Source organism: Macaca fascicularis, chromosome 3 (genome assembly GCF_037993035.2).
Source record: "Macaca fascicularis isolate 582-1 chromosome 3, T2T-MFA8v1.1".
NCBI classification, from domain to species: Eukaryota; Metazoa; Chordata; class Mammalia; order Primates; family Cercopithecidae; genus Macaca; species Macaca fascicularis.
The window spans coordinates 158,659,030-158,682,224 of NC_088377.1; the positions used below are offsets into that span (position 1 = coordinate 158,659,030).

Here is a 23,195-nt window from a genome sequence, read left to right on the forward strand (position 1 = left end):
CTTTTTCCACCCATGGGAAACTAAAACAATAAATTATTAGAGTTTTCTGACAGTTTTTTCCTAGCTCACCCTTACTCTGATCAACCCCTCAAACAAGTGTCTTTTTAATCCTTTCACTCTGTTTATCTTTGCTGCTTCCATTTTCATTTTGATAATCTGCTCCTCCCTTTTCCTGCCCTTCCCTAACCCATTAGGAGTCCAAGTTGGTGTAGGAAGGGAGGTTGGGGGAGCAAAATGGGATGGTATAAAAATAAGCTAGAGATGGGACTCAAAGTTGATTGAAAATTTTTGTTTAGTTTTGAAAATATCTCTTTAGCGAATTAGTAATGGTTCTGCTTCTATAGATTACTATTTATAACTTGAAGGAGGATTTGATCAGTGCCTCTGCCCCTCCTCAGTAAGCGTAATAGCACACTCCAGGTGGCCTGGGTGGCACCAGCAACTGTATTTAAATGGGTTAAGACACACCATACTCCACTCAGGGTGTGTGTGAGCACAGTCATGATTCCTTCTGGCTTGTGCTTCCTGTTGTATGTAAGGTGTTCTATCAGAAAGGAACACAATACATGTTTATTTAAGCATGAGAAAGAGACAGAAAAGCCCAACAGGATTGAATGTGAGAGGCCTTACCTAGTGTCAGTTGTGGAGAAATTAAATGGACAAGTTGGCTTGCCAAATATTTGTAGATTGGTCTCTTGGAAACAATAATAGAAGCTCATCCATTGGGTCTCATAGAAAAGAAAGTTACCTGTCCTATAGAAGAGACCCAAAGAAAAGTTGGGGCAAAGGGTAATAAAGACATGGTATCACCATAGAAAAATGGTATCACTATAGAAAAAATAAAAATCCTTCAAAGAGTAACTGGAAACTCCCTTTAGAAATTAGTTATCCATGTGGTCAGATAACAATGGGGAGATGCTCTGATCCACTGGAAGGATGATGGGATTAAAAGAAACATGAAGTGAAACAGGGAGCTACAAAATCAAGCAGGATAGCTGTATGGGGATTTAATTTTCTCAAATTGGCAGAATGCTTTATTAGGATAAAAAGAGGGGGTGGGTTTTCAGACATAACACAGTATGGCCAGGTACCTACAGGAAAGGGAAATTCTACAGTTGATCCTTACAGATAAGCAGGAACCACTCTGGAGAAGTGTTTGTGAAAATCAGGTAGCTGTGATCCCAGCCAAAGTCACTTACATTGCCATTCAGTTTTCACAGAGAGCCATAACATTCAATTTTAGAAAAGAGGACTGTGGAAGTGCTTACTATATGCTGAATGCTTGAGAATGCCACGAACCTTGAAGAGTGTTTGTTTAACTGGGTAATTTACAGAGGTTTTGCATTTACATCATTCACTCTTCCTGATAATATTTTGAGTTAGGCCGGACAGAGGTGGCCATCTCAATTTTTCAAGAGAGGAAACAGGTTCATTGAGATCAGTGTCTTGTTGAAGGTCCTGTGGCCACTGTTGGGGAGCCAGGATGTAAACCCAAGTTCACTTTTCCTTCACTGTACTAAATAACAGATTAAGAATACAAAGATCAGTCATCTCTGAAACATTTGTTTGGAAGCCCACAATTGAAATTTACATCACTACTTACAGCGTAGGGTGTATTTATTGCACCTGATCTCTCTGTAGTGTTTAGAAAGTTAATCATCCTATATAAAATTGTATTTTGTTGTTTAATACTGACTTAAACCTTTTAAATATCAAATGAGACCAATTTTATAAAATAAATAACAGGTATGTATAAATAAATGAAAGAGACTATAAGTAAATAAGTTTGTTTTAAGTGATTATCACTCAGTTGTGGATTTTAAGTAATTTCTTTTTTCTTCATATTTCTGTTTTTAAATTTTCAACAAGCATAAATATGTATATGTATATATACACATATGTATACACATATATTTAAAAAACATCTCATTACAGATGTTTTTGGTCTTTTTTAAAAACAAAGCTGTAAATATCATGCAATTTAGAAGAAAGAATTACCCCTCCAAACCCAGACAATCTTATCCAGTCTTTTGACATCGCTTCTGGATCTGTGTTCCTTCTAAGTTAAATGGAGGTTCAGAGCTCTGGATTTTCCATCAGATGACCTGGATTAGAATTCTGACTCAGCTACTTACAGTAGCATTTACTTAACTTTAGTAATTTTTAGAAACTGTGAAGCACTAATGATACTGAATGCCATACCCCACCCACCCCAGACTGGTGACTTCAGGGCAGTTGCCGCAGCTCCCTCTCAGGTCAGCTGGCCATGTATAGGCAGCCTGTGCAGGAGCAAAGGAGGCTGCACTTCTGCCAGTGCACCACTTGGTGGTGCCTTTTGACGTCTCCAGCCTCATAGTTTAGGTTTTCTCCTTTGAATCATTTTTATCTTCATTCTGAAATTTAAGACCATTCCCCAACTCCCTTCCAGCTTCCGTTTTTCATTAGAAAGAAAATTCAGGGAAGAAAGTAACAGTACCTAATTTTACTGGGTTCCATGTTCAAAATGATTATTAGTAAATTTGGGAGATTTAAAACAAATTTTTAGTTTCTGTCAAAAGTGTTTGTTGGGGGTAGGGGTGTAGGTGTATTTTGTTTTGATTTTTAATGAATTTGTTATGTTAGAACATTAGTCATCCTTAATTAGTGGAATTAAGTGAGTTTTCCTCCAATCAAGCTAAAAAAAACCTCCCATTTTTGATAAAACCCCAAAGTCCAGCTGATGCATGGCAGAGATTGTTTGGGTTTGAAACATATGGTAGTTTAAAAAAAAAAAAAACTGAATCCTCAACCACAAATACATCAGCATTTCAAAGGTTTCCAAAATGTTTGATTCATCACTGTCACAGCCCCTGAAAGTACACAATATGTTCCAAGTAATTAAGAAAGGGCGAGGGTTTTAATGTACAAGATTTTATAATATGTTTCCAGCTCATTACATAGCTGCCACCTTATCTGAATCGTATTTATTTTAAACACTGTCTGTTCTGGTGATCCTCACATACATGCACCACTGGAAGTATGAGTTGAACAAAAAAAAAGAGAAATGAAGGGTCTTGTTTGAACTGGGTCTTCTTTACAAGGGTATTACACCTATGGGGCCCTATTTTATTTTTATTTTTTATTTTTGCTGGGGCCATATTTTAAATGGCACATTCTCTGTGTTACCTGTATTAATACTGATGTGGTTTTATCTCCTTCCTATCTTGATCTTTTCAGGGCTCTGTTTTGGCTGTATTTATTTTAGAAAGCGGGGTTGCCTGCCGACCACAACTGTGAACTTTAATTTTCTAGTTCTGCATATCAGGAGGCTAGTCTGCCATGGGGTATATCACTTAGCCTTTCTTTGTTTCTGTTTTTTTCTACTTGACCAAGTAAGACTCTTTATTTTCTTTTTAGAGATCCCCCCGCCCCAAAGAATCCACTAAATAATGTATAAGATTTGAGGGTGGTGCTTTTTAGGGGAACTAAGGCTGAGTATTTCTTTTGAGAGGGGAAAATGGCCCATTGTTGAAGCATAGGATGAGATTCTGATTCTAATTTATTCTCTTTGAACCTGATGGCAAATGCTGCTCACTGTAAGATGTGGTTCTTAGGGCATTTCCTCTAGCCAAACTTTTCCTCCATAAGGCTGGCATCTTTTGAACTACGAAAGAGAAATTCTACCACCCTCCCCCATAGATCCAAGGCTAAATTTGTAATTTGGGAGAAAGCAATGATGGGCTAAAGTCTCTGGTCATAGCTAACTTACCCTAATAGCCAGGCTCCAGATATCATATGATGGTTCCCCACCTACTGCCCAGTAGAACCAACTTGCTCCTTTCCTTTATTCAGTCTTGGTGACTGGCTATCATATGGGTCCACCTTTAAAAAGGAAAATTCTGTCTCTGCTTGATTTTGCATTTATTCATTCATTACTTTATTCAACAGACATTTATTGAGTCCCTCCTTTGTGCCAGGCATTGGGTTGAGGAGATCAAGATGAATAGGAATCTGAAATGCTTTGGGAGGAATGTTTGTGTGTGTGTGTGTGTGTGTGTGTGTGTGTGTGTGTGTGTGTACAGTGTATATAAGCAAAAAATACACACACACACACCCCACATTAGATAGATAGATAGTAGTGCTTGTATCCACACTATCTATCATGAAAGTAGGAACTGAGTATTAGAGTGGTGAGGGTCACTAGGAAGTTAGTGAGTCTGCTGTAAGACCCTAGAATTTCAGAGTAGAACATCATTTAATCCAACTAAGGGAAAGTGTTTTTCCCAAGGTCACACAATTAAGTGGTGAAAGCATGGGATCACAACCCAGCCTTTTGACTTTTGGATTTTCTTTGTTGCTGCACCCAAATGCCTCACTAAAAACAGATGGCCTTTGTGGCTGGTTAGCTACATTGAACTTAAAGGTAAGGACATGAAATTTGCAATTTGGTGACAATTTCCTGTTCTATCACTTGCATTTCTAAGTATTAACAAACAAGCAGAATTTTTATGTATAAGCTAGAGTATGACCTGATAGAGAAAGTAGGAACTTTAGGTTTAATAGAGAGAGGGATATGGGGGAAAGAGAAACCCAACCTTTATTGAGCAGCCAGGCACTATATGTGGATGCCTTGACCTCTGCTGTTACACTTAGTTCCTTTACCAGCCTTTGGAGGCCTGTGGTATTCTCGTTTTACAGATGAAGAGCCAGGGACACAGATTAACAACCCACCCAAAGTCATACGCTAGTGAGCCTGGGCAGGTCCTGCTCATCCTTTAGATGCCACTCTGGCTGCTCTGCCATTATGTACAGACAGCACCGTGACTCCCTTGGAGGTGTTCATCACCGTGGGAACCTTTGCTCTTACTTTCATGATTGGATCCTGCTTCTGGCACTTGGTGGTGAGCTCCATGAGGGCAGGGGCAGTGTGTGCTGTGCTCTCACCTTTGTGTGCTTGTCACATAAGAAGCCACTCACCTTTTGACAAATGACTGATTATAAGAAGTAGAGCTGGGATTCAAACTCAGTTCCCTCTATTACAAATAATCTGTATAAAGTTATCTAAGATACTCTTAGATTAATTACATTCTATCCTTGCCTATCTGGTAGGTAGAGTAAGAAGAGGTCATTAGAAGTCATTGGGAAAATCAGGAATTAACTTGTTCATGTATCCATCCTTTTGTCATTTCTTTGGTTCTGGTGATTTTTACCCCCAGTATCAATTGAGAATCTCTGATGGGAACAGCACTGATAGACTTGGAACCAAGAAAATGTGTCTGGTCAGGGATAGAAGAAGGGAGCATTGTGCCGCAGACTTGACTGTGAAGACATGATCTGTTCTTTCACTAATTCCCAGTTTCATTTTGACCCTTCAACAAATGCACAACCAAAATCAAGGTAGGGGAAGGGATGGCACACAGAAGAAAGTGCAGAAATATCATTTGTATACCATGTATTCACTCTGAGTGGCCTAGCTTTTTTGTTTTGTTTTTAACCCAATACATGTGTATTTTTAATTCCTCTGAAATTTGTGTTTTCTCAAGGATTTTTAGGTCTGTACTCATTCATAAAATAGATCTGTTCAAATGACCTTTTTCTGTTCTTATTGGCACCGCCAAATCAGTGTGTTTTTAATACTTAGATTAGCAAAATTTCTGGACAGTTGGCAAAAGGCACAAGGCTGTCATGGAGCAGTTGCATGTCTTAGCAGTGAAAGGGACCAGGAGGTGGGAGGTGACGCTGGCAAGGCTTGTGCAGTGCCTTTCCCGGCCTCTCTCCGGACCTCCCCTGCTTATCTCACACTTGACTGGGCCCTGCACTGCAGGGTGGGTAAAGGATAGAATTGCAAGCAGAAATTGTATTTGCTTTTGTTTAGTGAAGCCAAAAGCCTTATTATTATTTTATGAGCTCAATGCAAATGACAGCTGACATGAGAGAGATTTTAAGACCACCATAAGCATCTTTATAATCATGGGGGTGGAGGGCAATCTGGGAAGAGGGTGTGGGTGGGTGGCTGTATGTACACATGCACTCTTTTTAAAGTTGTATTGTGTCTCTAACCTCTCCAAAAAGGCCAGAACCAATTAGAAAAAGGAAAAGGCCAACTTGACGCACAAAATTCTGTATGCATGCCAAATATTGGAGTGAAAAACATGTAGCATTTGACTGAAAAGACACCAACCAACCATTAGATTTCTATGGTTGAACACTCTCAAGATCTTGCACTCCTGTATTTCATTTAAAAAATTACTCCCTGAAGTGCAAACTGACTTCAATTTTGAATAAAATTTAGCATTCAAATTTATAGCCACTTTGAAAACTGAGGGTTTATATTTATATCATATGAACTTGAACAGATTCTTAATTACAGCAACCCAGCAGCCCTTTGCACATGGAGAATCTGGATTTGGGGGGAAAAAAAAAAAAAAAAAAAAAAAAAAAAAAAAAAAACAACAAAAAAAAACTTCCCACGTAGGTTTTTCCACATTTTTCAGATGCTTTTGTAGCAGCCATCATTTATGGGAAATGGCATTAAAATCCTGCCATAATGTAGTTTACGTTTAAATCCAGTACTTCCCAGAAGAGATTGTAGTGTATCCTATAAAGGCACTGAAAGGCTTATTTTTGTTTTTGTTTGTTTCTGTTGGGGGTGTTTCGTTCTCTTGAAAGTCTGGTTCTAATGGAGAGATGTTGGTTCCTTGGAATGATCTTTGTGTGTTAACAACCTGTGCAAAGAACTACTCTCTTGCTTGTTCCAGCGGGCAAAAGTCATCTTTGTTTGCATGCAAGAAAAGGTCTGATTGAACTAGGGTGAGCCTTTCGTTTTAAGCAGAGTTAAAGTCTGGGGTGTTTTTAATGTTTTAATCTCTGTTTAAGAGGTTTCTGTTATGAGAGGAAAATTGATAACATTTTTACCTCAGCAAACTGCCAGCAAACTGGCTCTGCTCTAATCCCACATTTATAGTGATTTATATTCTCCGTGGCAATGTGCTGTAACCTCAGAGTGATACCACTGCGGTGTAGATTGACTGCATTCCAAATGCTGGAATCACATACATAATGTTTTTACTTTTAAATAATATTCAGACACCAGAATAAATACCATATGTGCACTGATGCTGGTTACAATGGAACCTTGTCATTTCTTGTGAGGGAGAACATTCTTTGTTTCTGATTCCTGTTTGAAATAAGTATGCAAAAGATAAATATGTACATTGACAGCATTTTGAGAAGGCTCTGGTAGTTAAGCAGAGGATGTAGCTATGATTCCTTGAAATGTATCATTTAAAACTAAAAATATTGCTGCATGTTTTACCATCCCTCACTAACATACATGAAGGCAAGGATTGTTATCTGACATTCCCAGAGTAGGGTAGAACTTTTATATTTTATATCTACAGCAGGCTGTAGTAAGAGGACATCTGTTGAAGAAAAATTACCTCCACGAGTACTGTTCATAGGAACAGTGAGACTAACATGCTGATGACATTGAAACAGGGAGAGTAACACACTTGATCATGGGAAAGAATGGATTGATTGGAAAGCCGTAATTCAGTGTGAGCCCTAATGTCATCTGATGCTACAAAAGCAGAATTTAGGTGACCTAATGTCATCAAAATACAGATAATTAATCTCTCCAGATCAGTTTTCCCACATGATATTTAAGATTTAAACTTTTAATAAAGTTTAGAAATGCCTCCCGAGTTATCGTTTTTAGATTTTTGTTTTTATTCATCTTGATTGGAATTCAAATCCACTTAAACAGTATTTTTTAAATCAACTTGGTAGAATGCCTTTCATATTTGTACATCTAGACAAACTCCAACAAGTCGATCCACATTTGCTTCTTGGGGAAGCATTTTAATCCATGTTTGCATGATTACTATTTGTTTAGCTATATTGAATTAGTGCCCATAACATTTTAATAATACTTAGTAGATGATGAAACCCTGGGCATTGATACTGATGGCTTCCCAACCCCTCTGCACCTCTGTCCCACCCAGTTTTGTGAGGTTTGCCCAGAATATATAGTGTGAGATGAATGTGTGAGTAATACATCATAATTTATCTCTGACATTTCATCTGGCACATAGCTTGGGTGGGTAAGCCTTGCCTCCTTTGTAGAAGCGTTCCCTGTTATAAAAACGCTCAAACGTCCCTTTTTGCAGTTGGGAAGTTATGACCCAAACATTGGACATCTCTGACCTATTTTTTCTCCTTTTCAGCTTTTCGGATGATCCCTTATCCCTTGGAAAAGGGGCACCTATTTTATCCTTACCCAATCTGTACAGAAACAGCAGACCGAGAGCTGCTTCCATGTAAGTCTCACCTCTCTTCAGCCAGTGAGGGTGTGTGGCGAAAGGTGGGGATTGGAAGAGGTGGGAATATCAATGTTTAGAATGTTCCTTATCTTTTATTACTTTTCTCCAAACCCCTGTCCTTGTTTAATAGCATATGAATTCAAGTGAATTATGTGAGTGGGTTTGGCTTCCTGTTCCTCCAAGTCTCTCCAAATTTATCAAAGGGAAAAATGCCAAAGGATTGAAATGTAACTGAAGAAACCCTATGCACTGATGGGCCGGAGCACAGAGACCCCTGGTTTGAGCGGGTATGTGCTGGGCCGGTCCATTGTGAGGGTTCTGCCTGGGCTGCTCCGCTGGACAGATGTGGTCTGCACAGACTGGAGTTTGAAGAAGAGCTGCTGACCGAGAGGGAGCTGCTCATGAGTCATGGGTGGGCAGGCAGTACCAGGAAGCTGGCACCATGGCCAGAGGTGGAGTTGTGGGGCAGGGCAGTGTGCTCTGTGGTGAGGCTGTGCTCTGGCCAGAGGGATTTCCCATGAGCACCTCGTGGGTTGCATGTAGTGGCTCAGAGTACCATGTGCAGAGCACACGTGCAGCCTCAGCACTGTATGAAAGCACACAAAAGAAAACTCTGCCCTCCACTACCTTACACTGCTAGCAGTCTAATGACCCACACCACATGTGGAAAATATTATTTTGCTTTGCTGTAATACAACATTGTTTTGACAATTCAGGCTAAATGGTTATTATCAAATCATACTGTGTACAAGGATCATGTCAGGCTCTTCATGTGGCCCTGACTTAGGATCTATTTTTCTCCCTCAGAAAATAAGCTCCAAATTTCAGCTCTTCTCCCTTCTCTGTCTTCTCTCCTGCCATCTCTGCCCTTTCACCAGCCCCAGTTATATCAATATCTTATAGCTGTAACATATAAGTACTTTCCCCAGAGGAACAGTGTAACCTTAGAGCCCTGGGTGCATAGTAAATTTCCAAACACCAGCATTATCCAGCCAGTCATGAGTCTCCAGCATGGTGGGATCTGGGTGCAGAACTCAATGGCTGTCATCAGATTGAGGTAGCAGGAGGTGCTCACTTGCCTCCTTGCCAGCCAGACCCAGTGCGAGATTTGTTACCCGGGAAACTGGGAGATCCCCGTGATGTGTTCCTCACTGTTCAAGTTTGATGGTGAAAAGAGTCTGGTGCCTCACACATTAGATTTGATTTCAGAAATCCTCACCGTGGGCCCATAGTTTACCTTTTGACTCCCCACTTCAGGGAGATCCTTGTTAAGTTTTGGTTTTCTGGTAAGAAAGGCAGTTTTCTGAAAAGTACAATGTTTTTAAATGTTTTAATCGAGTCCAATTAAGTTTCCATGGGGATAGATTGGTTATTAGAACAAGATTACAGTTCTTAAGAGAAACCTTATAGGGATAATCTTTATAAGCCCGAAATAGAAAATTATGGCTCACATTAATTGAATGCAGTGCTCCAAGTCTGGTCTCCCTCCAAAATCTTTTTTGGTTGGATGTTGAGGGTGAGGATATGAAGAAGGTAGGTTGTTTTAAGTGCTACCCATAATTTGCACATTAAAAGTATAATTATAGCCACATGAGGCCCTGAGCACACTTGCTCTCTGTGTTTGAATTGCAGCAGGCTGACCTACCTGGACGTAGTAGGCATGTTTGTCTGCATGGAGCTCCTCCTGGATCCCCTCCACCCTCAGTATTCAGCCTGGTGGATTACTGTTGAGGACTCTGAGGAACAGGAGCTGAATGATAGAGGAAAGGCCTCTAGATCTTGTATTCCCTGAGGACCATGGAGCCCTCTGGTCCTCTTGGTTAGAGTGGGCTGTTTCTCACGTGCAGTTTCACAGCCTCTCCCGCAGCACCCCCAGCACTTGGCTCTTTCTCCTCCTGCAGGCCAGCCCCATCGACCCAGGCAGTCTCTCAGGCAGCATCATAACGAGCACAGAGAAGGAGGCGATTCTCTTGACCTTTGTACCACAGCTTTTTGGTTTTCCCAAACCCAATGTTTGAAATATAAAAGTTATAGAAGGCGCTCTAAAGAGCACCAGCTTTTCTCGTTTTTTGATGGTTGTTGGAAGTGTATTTGTCATCTAGAGTCTCTTACAATTGTGCCAGATAACCCTAGCAGCCTTGACCTTCCCGTCTTGCAGTTTGAATAGACCTACATGTGAGGTCCTCGCTGGATGTGTCTCTGTGAGGGTGGCATCCTCCACTGACATACTTAGAGAGCGCCAGGAGAAAATACAGGAGAAACTAGTATCACCTCCTTATAATGACTTTTAAAATACAGGAAGGAAAACATATGGATGGGGCGCCTTTTTTCCCTGTATACTCGATTTTGGATTTTCCAGGTTTTGTACAATGAACACGTGTTTTGTAATTTGAGTAGTTTCATTGTTTTAACTGTGTTTGCTTTTGAGAAAAAAATACTATACATTAGGCATAGGTGGTGCTCCTCTTCCCTCCCATGAAGGGGTGACACCCCCAAATTCGCCCCCTCCTGCCTCCACTTAAAGTGCTGAAGCCTGGCTGGAGACTTGTGACCAGCAGATGGGCCTCCAAAGGCTGGGTCAGATGTTGGCTACGGTTTGTCAGGTGTGCTATTTTTTCATTTCCAATAGGCTTCCAACTCTTTCCCAAGCTCCGGAGTCAGTGCCGCCATATAGACCTTCCCTGAGAATGCGTTTTACTCCAGCCCTGATGTTTTCCTTTTGCTCTTCTCCACAGCTTTCCATGAAGTCTCAGTTTACCCAAAGAAGGAGCTTCCCTTCTTTATTCTCTTTACTGCTGGATTATGTTCCTTCACAGCCATGCTGGCCCTCCTGACACATCAGTTCCCGGAACTTATGGGGGTCTTCGCAAAAGCTGTGAGTGTTTGCCTAGAGGGAGGCCTCGGGGAATGGACGGGGAAAGCCAAGGGAAGCAGCATAAGAGAAACGGGGTTGCCTTGCAGAAATGGATACGAGCCTGCAAAGATCATTGCTCACCATTTAATTTTCATGATCATCAATGGAATCAAAGTGCTAAGGGTCAAATGAGAAAGTGCAGGTTGTTACTGCATGCCTTGCCTCATTTCACAAATTCTCAGCCGTTTCCAAAAAATGCAGGAGGTCCAAAAGGATGGAATGATTTGGGGAATCCTAGCAAATGAAAAATGTGTGGGAAATTATTCAGTTTTCTGTAAATTGAATGGCATTATTTCTAATCTTTGGATATCGTGGGTCTTTCCTTAGTGAAGGATGAGATTTACATTTTCAAAGATGATTTAAAAATTTTTTTAAAAGGCTGCAAACCCTTGGCTTGTTTAAGGAATAAACAGAGGGTGTGAAGGGCTTATTAAGAAATAAACTGAAATGACATTTAGAAATATGGAAATCCATTAAGCGTCTTTAAGGAGCTTGAGGAGAGGAGTTTAATAAGAAAAGCCATCTGCATTGACAGCCAAGAACCATTGTTTCTTTGTTGAAAACTGACCATTGCAACCTGCACATGCAGTTGAGGATAAGCTTACTGATCTTGCCACAGATGAGTTGCAAACAGAAGGAATAAGGAAGAGTATCAATTGCTTCTCTGGAACTCCATTCAGATTTCAAGGCGAGTGCAATCAGAAAGGACGATTTCTAACTTGGCTGGGTTGATTTAATCCCTTTCCAGATGAGTGACATTTTCTGCTCGGCAGAGTTCAGGGACTGGAATTGCAAGAGTATTTTCATGCGTGTTGAAGATGAACTGGAAATCCCTCCGGCACCTCAATCTCAACATTTCCAAAACTGAACTCATCACTCCTCTTCCCCCACCACCAAAACTGCTCCTCCTCCTGTATTCCTGACCTCCGCCATCCACCCCGTTGCTCAAGCCAGAAACTCAGCAGCCCTTCCTCTCTCACTCCCCACATCCCATCTGTCTCGGCCTTCACAATCCATCAGTTCTAACCTCCTAAGCAACTAGGCCTTCAGTAAATGTGATTCACCTCTTCTTTCCCTCCTTTTCCCAAAGCATCCCTCTTAGTCTAGGTCCTTGTTATTTCTTGCCTGAACTCCTGCCATAGTCTTAACTGGTCTCCTTGCTTCCTGTCTTATCCTCTACCAGTCTTTCTTTTATGCTGACACAAGAATGGTCATTCTGAATTGCACATCTGAGCATGTCACTTCCCTGCTTAAATTTCTCCAGTGGTTTCTCACTGACTTCAGGATCAAGTCCCAGTTGTTCAGCATGGCATCCAAGGCTCTTTATGATCTGGCCCTTGCTTACCTCTCAGCCTTAGCTCTCCCAACTCTTGCACAGTCACTGCTCTTCAGCCACAGTGGATCACTCACCATTCCCAGATGCACCAGGCTCTTGCACACTTCTGTGCCTTTGCATGTGCTGTTTGCTGTGTGTGGTATGCCCTTCACTGTCACCACCCTGCTCATCCACTCTACTAATGCCTCTTCGTTCTTTTATACTCAGCTTCCTTTAAAGTTCTTCTAAGCTGAGTTAGGTGTCTGTCCTCTATGATCCCGCAGTAGTCCATGAATACGTATATTCTTACATTTATTGTACCGTATTATAATTGTTGAAAACTTGTCTGTCCCATTTAGAATGTGAGCTCCTTGAGAGCAGGACGGTGTCTTCCTTATCTCTGTATCCCCAAGGCTTTGCACAGTGCCTTGCACATAGGAGGTTTTCAATAAATGATTATTAAATAATATATGGTAGTGGTCTCTGCAGAAAGAATCAATGGAAAAATCAGATGCAGCTTAGCATTTTGTTTTCTTCTTTTATGCTTATAATCATAGCCTCTTAGAGTTGAAAGGGACCTGAAGCAAATTGCCTTTAACAGCAACCCTGAGTGGGGGTCACCTAGGCTCATCTTGAATACTTTCAGTGATGGGACGCTCACATATTTATAAACATCAAAGCCCATTTGATTATTGGATGACTCAGAACTTTTCCTTGTACTGTAAAAATCTGCCTCCCTTTGGTTTCCACTTATTCCTATTCTATATTTAGGGTACACCAAAAAGCCCTCCTTCCTCTTACAAATTCTTAGGACAGCTCACTAATTAATGGCCACCTCTAACCAACTACCTGCTTTTTCCTCCGGGTAGAATATCTTGCATTTCCTTAAATCTTCTGTGCATGACATGATTTCTACACCCATTATCACCCATATTGCTGCCTTGGATGTTCCTTAGTTTATGGGCCTATACTACTTGCTATTTTCTTCTACTCCCTAGCCAATCTCTGAGTAAAAGTAGTTGCCAAAATTCTGAGTGTGACTTAGTAAAATTTAAAATAAGAATATATTTACATTAAACAATTATTGGCCTTTCATGTTTTTTGTTAAATATTTTTAGAGCATACTTGTAAAAATATGTCATTAGTCCAGTATTCTTCATTAAACTGACTAATAGCACTTGGTGGGAGTTTTGAATCAATAGAGATTCCCAGCCTCCAGTCTACATATTCACCTGGCCGCACCACCAGAAATCCAAAATCTTGAGTATTAGCAGGAGGAATCTGTATTTTTCACAAAGCCCCCAGCAGATTCTGAGGATGGAGACTGAGGGCATTTTACTGTCTCCTTCCAGGAACACTGCTTGGAAAGCTGAACCTTCAGGCAGCCACTTGCAGCTGCATGGTGTGCCGTCAGAGCTGTTCAGGTGGAAGCTTTTCAGGAATCAGTGGTTTCCTTGGCTGTACCTTGGAAATATCGAGAAACTTAAAAGCTACTGAGGCCTGTCCCCACAAGCTGAACTTTCTTGGTCTGGGGTCAGCATGGGCAACTCAGTTGTCAAGCGCTCCCCTGGTGACACAGCTGTGCAACCACTGCATTGAATGGAATGAATAATTGCCTGAGCCTGCTTTAACTGGCAAGGGGATTGGGAATGCAGAGGGAAGGACAGCAACTAGAATACAACTGGGTGTTCTCTAGGACTGGCCGTACAGCTGTGCTTCCAGAGTGTAGCAGAGGGGTGTTCATTATGGATGCGGGACAGGACACCACTCCTTTCATGTTTTCAAAGCTTTGGTTTTGAGTATAGCATCAAATGATTGAATAAAATATAAATCTGCCTTTAGGGTCCTCATATTTTCTGCTCTACCAAGGTGTGGTAGTTTGGTCAGCTCCCCATAGTTTTCAAATGTACTTTAGATAAGTTTGCATTTCAACCTCTGTCTGGAGAATCACATTTATCTTGCCCTTCATAAAATGTCTGTAGAGACTCTGTGGGGAAGGAAGATGGATGGCCTGAATGAGACAAGCCCCTTCTCCCGCCGCCTCCTCGACCTGCCCCCAGAGTCTTCTCTGCATCTTCACCCTGGTCACTTCATTAGGCCCCTCCCGAAGCTCCCACCCCACACCCCACACCCCACACCCCACACCCCGCAGGTTATCGCAACTGCCCTAGAGGCTGCCTGCGACCATTTGCAGCTTGTGAAAGTGATTTTCTCAGCCCTTTCCTGAGATAATGTCCCTGGGACGATGACCTTTAGTAGATGCAGAGAGATTGCACCGCCACCCCCAGCTGCGGGCTTGGGAACTCTCCAGCGTGTTTACATGGTGACCATGATGTGCGGCCCATAAGGAAGCCCACAGGGAAGCGTGAACCACTGGGAAATAGTGGAAGGAGCAGCTTCCACTGGCATTTCCCCCTAATCTAATCTACCTCAGTGATTTAGGACTAACTCTTCCTAGAATGTTTAGTTACAAAGATAAGCTTGCACATATAACTACGTTATCATTCCAAACCCACCTCCTCACAGAGTGTGGGAAGGTCAGGATTCTGACCCCTCTGTCTTTCCTTCTCTAGCGTCTCTCCTTCCCTGAGACTGAGACTCCTGATTTCTGACTCTCATCTTCACTTATAGGCCTCGACCTCTTTGAAGCCTGATATTGATTACCGTGAAATGTCAATTGTCTGATTGCAGTAGGGCACCTGGAAGTTATTCAGATAAGCGGAGGCGTTTTGAATGTTAATGAAGCCTGTTGGGAGCCGTGACCTTCTAAGTGATGGTGTTTCAGGAAAAGGAAGATCAGGCAATTGAAGTGTCATTCTCTTTTTTTACTAGTTCAGTTGCATTTTCTCACCACGAGACGCTCATTGAATCCTGGGGCATTTTGGTTAAAGATTTGACCATGTATCTCTGCCCTCTGGACAGTTGTAGACATCGAGATAAATAGGCTGTTCCAGGCTTTCTTGGTGTTGCTCATTCAGACTCAACTTTTCAGCAGTAAAGTGCCCCTTAAGTCAAGTGAAAACTGCTGTTTCTCCTTGTGTATTGGTTGGGTCTCCAGCTAAAAAATATTGACTAATTTTCAAACATGCTCAGAAATACAGCTGAGCATCCCAAGCCAGTCATGCACCTCCAGACATTTTAAAAAATATCTCCTGATGGAGCCACTGGCCTTTGGTTACAAAGTGGAAGGGTTTAGCAACTTCAGACACCTCACTACATTGCCTGCTGCCTGCTTGCAGGTATGGGATGGAAGGCATGCTGTGGGGGAAGGTGGCTTAATAATGAAGGAAGCACATCTCAACTGGGGTTTGTGAAAGAGTAAATTAGGCCCTCTAGGAAAAAGTTCAAGGGAGTCTTTGTGAATTCTCCCAAGGATGGAGCATTCTAGATAGGAGGGATAGAAGAGAATCATTCTATACGTTGGAGGCGTTGGGGCTTAGTATTCTTGTGGGACCTTGTTGAGAAGGGCAGGTGTCACCCAGGAAAGAAGGGGCCACTGTACTTTGCTGTGCAGCATGGGGAAAAGGGAGCATTTATGGACATCAAACAGGATGAAGCGCTCCTCTTGATTTTCAGAGGCCTCACTTTTGTGCTTTTTATCCAAGTCAGGTTAGTGCCCAAAACAAAGCAAACAAATAAAAAACAAAAAAGGCCTTTATTTTAAGCCAACATTGTAACATCTCCATTCATTCTGCAGCTCAAGGTGTGGCTCCCTGAGGTCCGCACATTTTAGTGTGTGTGAATCACCCAGAGAACAGACTTTGAGCGGTGCCTGTTACCTAGCTGCGCTGGCTCATGTTCAGCAGTTGCAACAGCTCCATGGCTGCAGTGGCTCAATATTCAGCAGTTCCTTCCCCACTCAACCACAACTTCAACAGTTCTAAATCTGTTTTTGGCCAAGTCTTCAGGATATAACTTTGCCAGCAATATCACCTTGTTTATTAGGCCCTCTCTTCTACCACCTGTCAGAATCTCTGGTTTATCCAGACCACTATAACACTTTAACTCCTCTTGATGGAGTTGAGCATTATAGACAGATGCTGTGGTGTGTGGAGCCTTGGTGGTCTCTGATTATATATGTGTCTGTGTATGTAGTTATACACATGCAGACATATATAATTATGCATGTACACATATGTGTGTATTTCGTATCATGTTGGGTGAAGGCAATCAGTAGACTTGCTCCATATTATTCTCTTATAACTAGGATTTTACAAATGCTTTCAGAGTAATTGGGCGGTAATTGCTCATTCCCAGGCCCGTTATCTCCCATGATGCCTTCCAACTGCATGCGTGGGTGCACCCAGTCCAGCTCTAAACTGAAAAGGATAGGCCATCTGTTCCGTAGGGTGGTTCTGTGCACTCAACAAAGGATAATTTCAGAAGGTTATCAGAAACTGCCATGTACCTGGCACCCGCTTGAGGATGGCACCGGCTCCTCTTTGCTGAAGCACTGACATGGCTGCCTGTTTCTTAACTGCAGACCCAGCCTGGCACACAGGGCCCTCCCCAGTATCCTTCTAGCCACTTTTGAACTCTACTTCTTCTAACTGTCCTGGCTAAACTGAACCATTTACTACCTTCTGGTCATACGGTTGCTTTTCCATTTCTCTTCTGGCTGTTTACTGAGCCTGCAGGGCCCACCCTGCTCCTATTTCTTTACCATCCTTGCCCCATCTCTCTCTCTTCATATTCCAGGCATCCACTGGAGTCCGTTTTACTTGCCTCATTCTCAAAAGTATTCCTGCTGCTTTCAACAGAATGGATTCTCTCCCTTTTCCAGTCCCAGTGCTTTGTTTGGGCCTCTATCCTGATTGCCATCATAGCCTATCTGGTTATTAGTTTGCTCTGTCCATATCTTCGTGGCCGCCTCCTTCACTGGGCTTTGAGCTTCCTGACAGTGGGAGTTTAGTTTTGTCCCACACCCCTTTCTATTTCACCCAGCACTTAATTGCCTTGCTAAATAAATACATTTAATTGGTGTAAAACACAGGTTGGAGAAGGATCCCAAATTTTATGCTGTCTTGACTTTCCATCTTATGGATCTCGCATTTGATGATCTGGCTATATAATGTGTTGTGGGCCTTCCCAGTGTGAAACTGGTTTTGGACCAGTTCTATGGGTCCAAAAACAAAACAAAACAACAGGAAAGATTCTGGGTTAGCAAATTTGGGAAACTTGCCCACCATACCTCTTCTCGAAGACACACAGTCCACAGAACGTATACCTAGTAAAGGAGCCTGATTTAACTTCATTAAATGTACTAAACTTGCTTGACCTCAGAACTGTGATCCCCTCTGCATATATACACACACATTGCACTACACTTCTATGAGAAACTCTTGGTAGTATGGATGGTGCTGTGTAATGGACAAGGGCTTAGAACAAAGGGCTCCACAGTACAGGAACCAGGTGTTGAACCCCAGTGAGACAATACCTGGGTTCTGAGCAGAGAGAGGGCAATGAAAGCATCCCAACAACTCTCTCTTCCCTGACGGGTAGGGCACCTCTTCTGCCAGATGCTGGATGGGGTGTGGAGTGAAGCTGATTCTTCACAAGAACAGAATTAGAATGGATTTGATAATATTTTAAAAAGAGTCTCACGTGAAGCACTTGGCTTTCTTAAAAGACACAGCTAATGAGCTTTATTCTCTACATGAAAAGCAGAAAGGAATTTAGTAACCAAATGAAAGAATTCCCAGAGGTGCACTCGGAACAGCCCCTCTTAACAAGGATCTGTCCTCTATGGAATAGCCTGTTTGCCGCCTTCTCCCAGGGTCCCAGGCATGCTGCTAAACACGTGGCTCAGACAGGAGCCCAGGCTGCTGTTTGGGAGGCAGTGGAATCGCAAAGAAATTCATACACAACACACTTGACCTTTAAAATTGCCTTTTCCATTTAAAATGAGCTGTACACCCAGCTAGATGAGCAGCTGGTCTAAGTTGTCACCATTTTTTTAACTCTTGTGCCCACTTGCCACCAATCTGTCATTCCTGTTTGATGACACCAGTCATCTGCATGGCAACCAGCAGATGCTAAAGACTAGCAGGAAGACCTCAGGACTGTGGGCCACCTGTCAGGGGAGTGAGGGGGCTGTCAGCTGACACTTCTCCCCCTTATCTAACAGTGCTGGGGCCAAGGACTGGAATGCAAGTTTGACCATCAGCTGATGTTTCCTGTAAACATAAAGATGAAATGGTCGCCTTTTGAGACTTTCGTAATGCAGTGACTTAAGCTGCAGGAGTGGGTGGAGAGGTTTGTTTTATAGTCCTGAACAAGGTTTCTGCTGACTTCTGTGTCTGTCTGGTTTCTTTACAGTTCCTCAGCACTTTGTTTGCCCCCTTAAACTTTGTCATGGAGAAAGTGGAGAGCATCCTCCCATCCAGTCTGTGGCACCAGCTAACACGGATCTGAGAGAAGCCCCGTCCTCCAGTCACCTCACCCGCTGCTGCCACTGTCTCCTCCGTGCCAACTCCTTGTGGACCGCAAGAAAGCATGACTTTGAAAAAGGGAAGCCATTCCGAGATTTTAAAATGTTCATGGACTATTCCATATTAAAAGCTGTTTTTGTTGTACAAAATTCATTGATGTTCAGTTCTATTTTATTTTGCCTTCAGAAAAGAAGAAGGAAGTCAAAAATAAAACTTTTGTGTATTGCAGCAATCATTTGTATCCTCCTGTGTCTTCCAACCCTAAAATGGTTGATGTCCCAAATAAACCTTTGGGTTTACCTTGAGTTTCCTGGGAACCTGAATCTGCTGAGTGCCACATCATGGTTTCTCTGCTGATGGAGCACATCTCAGCCGGCCCTGAGAACCCCTTATAGGCAGAGGCTTGGAACATGGAATCTCTTGGGTTCAACAGTACCATCATTGTCAACCCCAAACTGTCCTTCTCGGCCAAATGCACAGAAAAAGCTCACAAGAGGAATCACTGGAAGCATGAATGAAGCAAAATGCATGTGCCATGGCAGGGTGTTCCGGTTCAGAGACTCTACTTACTGAAGAGTGTTCAACACTGTAGTTCCAGGAATCATTTTGGTTTTGCTGTTTGAAAACTTCTTGTGAGAAAACTCCCGATAAGAAGCCACAGACCCAACAGTCTGTGGTAGAACCTGACCAGCTTACCGTCATTGCCATTTTTAAAATGTTTTCTCATAAGGGTACTTTTAAATTTTTTATCATGTTTGCATTCCTGATGCTTCAGTGTGAGCATTCTTTGAGTACTTTAGTGATTTGAACCAAAGTGATCATTTGTCCTCACCACCTTTAAAAGCTTTCCATATGATTCATATCTTGCTTAGCATCTGGCTTTACTTAAGCAAAAAAAAAAAAAAAAGAAAAAAAAAGAAAAATAAATAAACTTGAATCCTCTATCTGAAGTGAAAAGTACCACTCCAGTGCCTAAAAACAAAGGGCCTGTCCTTTACGAAGCTTGTTTTTCCCCTTATTGAGAATCTGAAGTCTTTCCCCACTAGTGTTAAAATAGGCAGTATTTGGGGAAAGCGCCCGGCCACATCTCCTTCCCAGGGGATCTTCCTACTGGCCCCAAGAGCATAGTCAGGTGAGCAGGTAACATTTAGGTGCACAAGGGCTTTTTATACTTTTGGCAAACCCTTCTTTGTACCCACTTTGTACAAAGCCCTGATGGGATACGTAGCTAGCTCTGGCTCTTAAAGGAAGTATCTCATAAGAGCTTGAACTCCATGTACACACACCGGTAGCAGGGGGCAGGTCTATCTTGTGGATATCTGCTCTTGGTGGCAGGGGCCAGGTCTATCTGTTTTCCTCTTCTTCCTCTGACACAACTCCCAACATACAGGGGATGTGCAAATGATTTCTTGGATGAATTGATGCGATAGTGATAGGTACAAAGAACCTTTGACCCATATTCAGAGGAGGAAGATGGGTTCCAGCTGAGAAGGACCAGGGAAGGCTTAGAAATGTAATTTTGAGCCAGAAGAAAAAGTGATGAGAATCTGATTCTTTGAATTGATAGATGAGGAAACAAAAGTCCAAAGTCGACCTGCCCAAGTTGGGACTCCAGATTGTGATAAGCCTTGAATGAAGGTTTAAGAGCTCATAGGCAGTGGGAAGTGGAAATGGCCAAAGACATCATTGTTAGAAACCCCAAGTTTTCTGTAATCCCAGCAATTTGGGGAGCCAGGCCGGGAGGATTAGTTGAGCCCACGAGTTCAAGACCAGCCTGAGCAACATAGTAAGGCCAGATCTCCACACACAAAAATTTTTTTAACTAGGTGGGCATGGTGGCAAGTGCTTGTAATCCCAGCTACTTGGAAGGCTGAGGTAGGAGGATCACTTGGACCCAGGAGGTCGAAGCTGCAGTGAGCCCTGATGACACTACACTCCAGCCTGGGTGACAGAGTGTGAGACCTTGTCTCAAAAGAAAAAAAAAAAGTTGCAGAAAATACAGCAAAGATATGGAAGATAAGGTAGTTAAAGTGCCTAATGAATTTAATAAGATTTTAGAGCCATTTCATGGAGAAGTGAGGCTTTGAGGGGTAGGAGGAGTTAATGGGAAGTGCAGATGGAAAAAAGATGGTGACAGATGTAGACACAATCAATGACAGATGTGGGTAATACTGTTGAAGGAAATGACAAAGTAGGTAATATTGTTGAAGGAAATTAGTCCCTTGGCTAATAGAGTGTATTAGTCTATTCGTGTATTCATATACAGAAATATCTGGGACTGGGTAATTCATAAGAAAAGAAGTTTAATTGGCTCACGATTCTGCAGGCTGTACAGGAAGCATAGCAGCATCTGCTTCTCGGGGGAAGCCTCAGGAGGCTTCCAATCATGACAGAAGGTGAAGTGGGGGCAGGCACATCACATGGTGAAAGCAAGAGCAACAGAGAGAAAGTGAGGGGGAGGCACCACATACTTATTTCTTTTTTTCTTTGTCTTTTTTTTTTTTAAGACATAGTCTGGCTCTGTCGCCCAGGCTGCTGGAGTGCAGTGGCGCGATCTTGGCTCACTGCAAGCTCCGCCCCCCGGGTTCACGCCATTCTCCTGCCTCAGCCTCCCGAGTAGCTGGGACTACAGGCGCCCGCCACCTCGCCCGGCTAATTTTTTGTATTTGTAGTGGAGACGGGGTTTCATCGCCTTAGCCAAGATGGTCTCCATCTCCTGACTTCATGATCCGCCCGCCTCCCAAAGTGCTGGGATTACAGGCGTGAGCCACTGCACCCGGCCCACATGCTGCAATCAGAATCACTATCAGACAGCACCAAACCATGAGGGATCCGCTCCCATGATCCAAACACCTCTCACCAGGCCCACGTCCGGCATTGGGGATTAGAACTCAGCATCAGATTTGGATACTCTATCAAGGGCTAATCAGGTGAGGAGACACCTTCCCTGAACTTGAGAGAAGCAAATGATGTGAACTTCCTAGACCTTACGCCTGACGACGTGGAATCAAGACCCCCTCCTCAACTACTCTGCTCAACGGTTGAGCCCACTCACAACTCACACTAGCAATTCTCACCTCCCCAGGCCTGGGTGCCAGGAAGGTTGCTATTTTCCCAGGTCTTGCCTTGTTTTGCTGTCCCTGAGGACCAGCATTAAGGCTCTTTTCTTTTTAAAGCATTTAATGCAAGTATGTGGAGAGGTAGAGCCAGAGCAACTCAAATAACACAGTAGAAGTTTTAAAGATGATTATTTATACATCATTCTTACACTTCCTGACCAAGGTCCACTGTTCCTAACTTCTTACAGAGATGGCAACTGGAATCCAGGTTGTCTTCTGCCTTCTGCTTTGATTTCTATGTGAGGGTCCATCAAAATCCATTCCAATGGGCTTTCCTTTATAAAGACCCTTCCTTCCAGCAGGACAGTAAGTGTTCCTGAGTCTCAACTTATGTGTGTTTGCTGGAATACAAATGTAAACATTCTAAATTTATCAGCAAACGAAATCTAGCAGTGGATACAGGAAATAAAACAATATGACCAAATGGAATGATCTGCCAGTTTGGTTTTTCTTTTAAACTTTGTGATATGGTTTGGATTTGGGTCCCCACCCAAATCTCATGACAAATTGTAATCCTCAATGTTGGAGGTGGGGCCTGGTGCAGGTGATTGGATCTTGGGGGCAGATTTTTCCCTTTGGTGGTGTTTTCGTGATAGTGAATTCTTATGAGGTCTGGTTGTTTAAAAGTGTGTGTCACCTCCGCTCTCTCTTCCTCTTGCTCTGGCCATGTTAAGTACTTCCTGGCTCCCCCTTCACCTTCCAACATGATTGTAAATTTCCTGTGGCCTCCTCAGAAGTCAAGCAGAAGCCACTATGCTTCCTGTACAGCCTGCAGAACTGTGAGCCAATTCAACCTCTTTTCTTTATAAATTACCTAGTGTCAGGTATTTCTTTATGACAATGGGAGAATGGACTAATAATACACTTCCTTTATCAGTACTTACCAGCATCAAAATTATTACAGCTTTATAAAAGAATTGAGAAGACCAGGCTCTGTGGCTCATACCGGTAATCGCAGCACTTTGAGAGGCTGAAGCAGGAGAATTTCTTGAGCCCAGGAGTTTGAGATCAGCCTGGGCAAGCATAGTAAGGCTACAAAATAAAATATAAAACATTTAAACATTTTAGCTGGGTGTGGTGATGTGCACCTATAGTCCCAGCTATTTGGGAGGCTGA

The 23,195-nt window shown here is 42.6% G+C and overlaps 1 protein-coding gene across 50 annotated transcripts in view; it reads left to right on the plus strand.

Annotated features, from left to right (window-relative positions):
- ST7 (suppression of tumorigenicity 7) overlaps positions 1-19,192 on the plus strand; it is a 277,720-nt gene extending 258,528 nt beyond the window's left edge. For 24 of the 50 annotated variants that reach the window (XR_012432804.1, XR_012432806.1, XR_012432813.1 and 21 more), the window contains 3 exons: positions 8,205-8,297; positions 11,036-11,175; positions 18,848-19,192. Coding sequence is in view for 40 of the 50 variants with exons in the window: in XM_074035840.1 (XP_073891941.1) it covers positions 8,205-8,297; positions 11,036-11,175; positions 18,848-18,943 (329 nt within the window). In the remaining 10 variants the exon portion in view is untranslated. Of the gene's footprint in view, positions 1-8,204; positions 8,298-11,035; positions 11,176-11,962; positions 12,997-18,847 lie in introns of those variants that run through there. The other 26 variants (XR_012432805.1, XR_012432809.1, XM_074035832.1 and 23 more) reach the window with 3 other exon arrangements.
- The last annotated feature ends 4,003 nt before the right edge of the window (positions 19,193-23,195 follow it).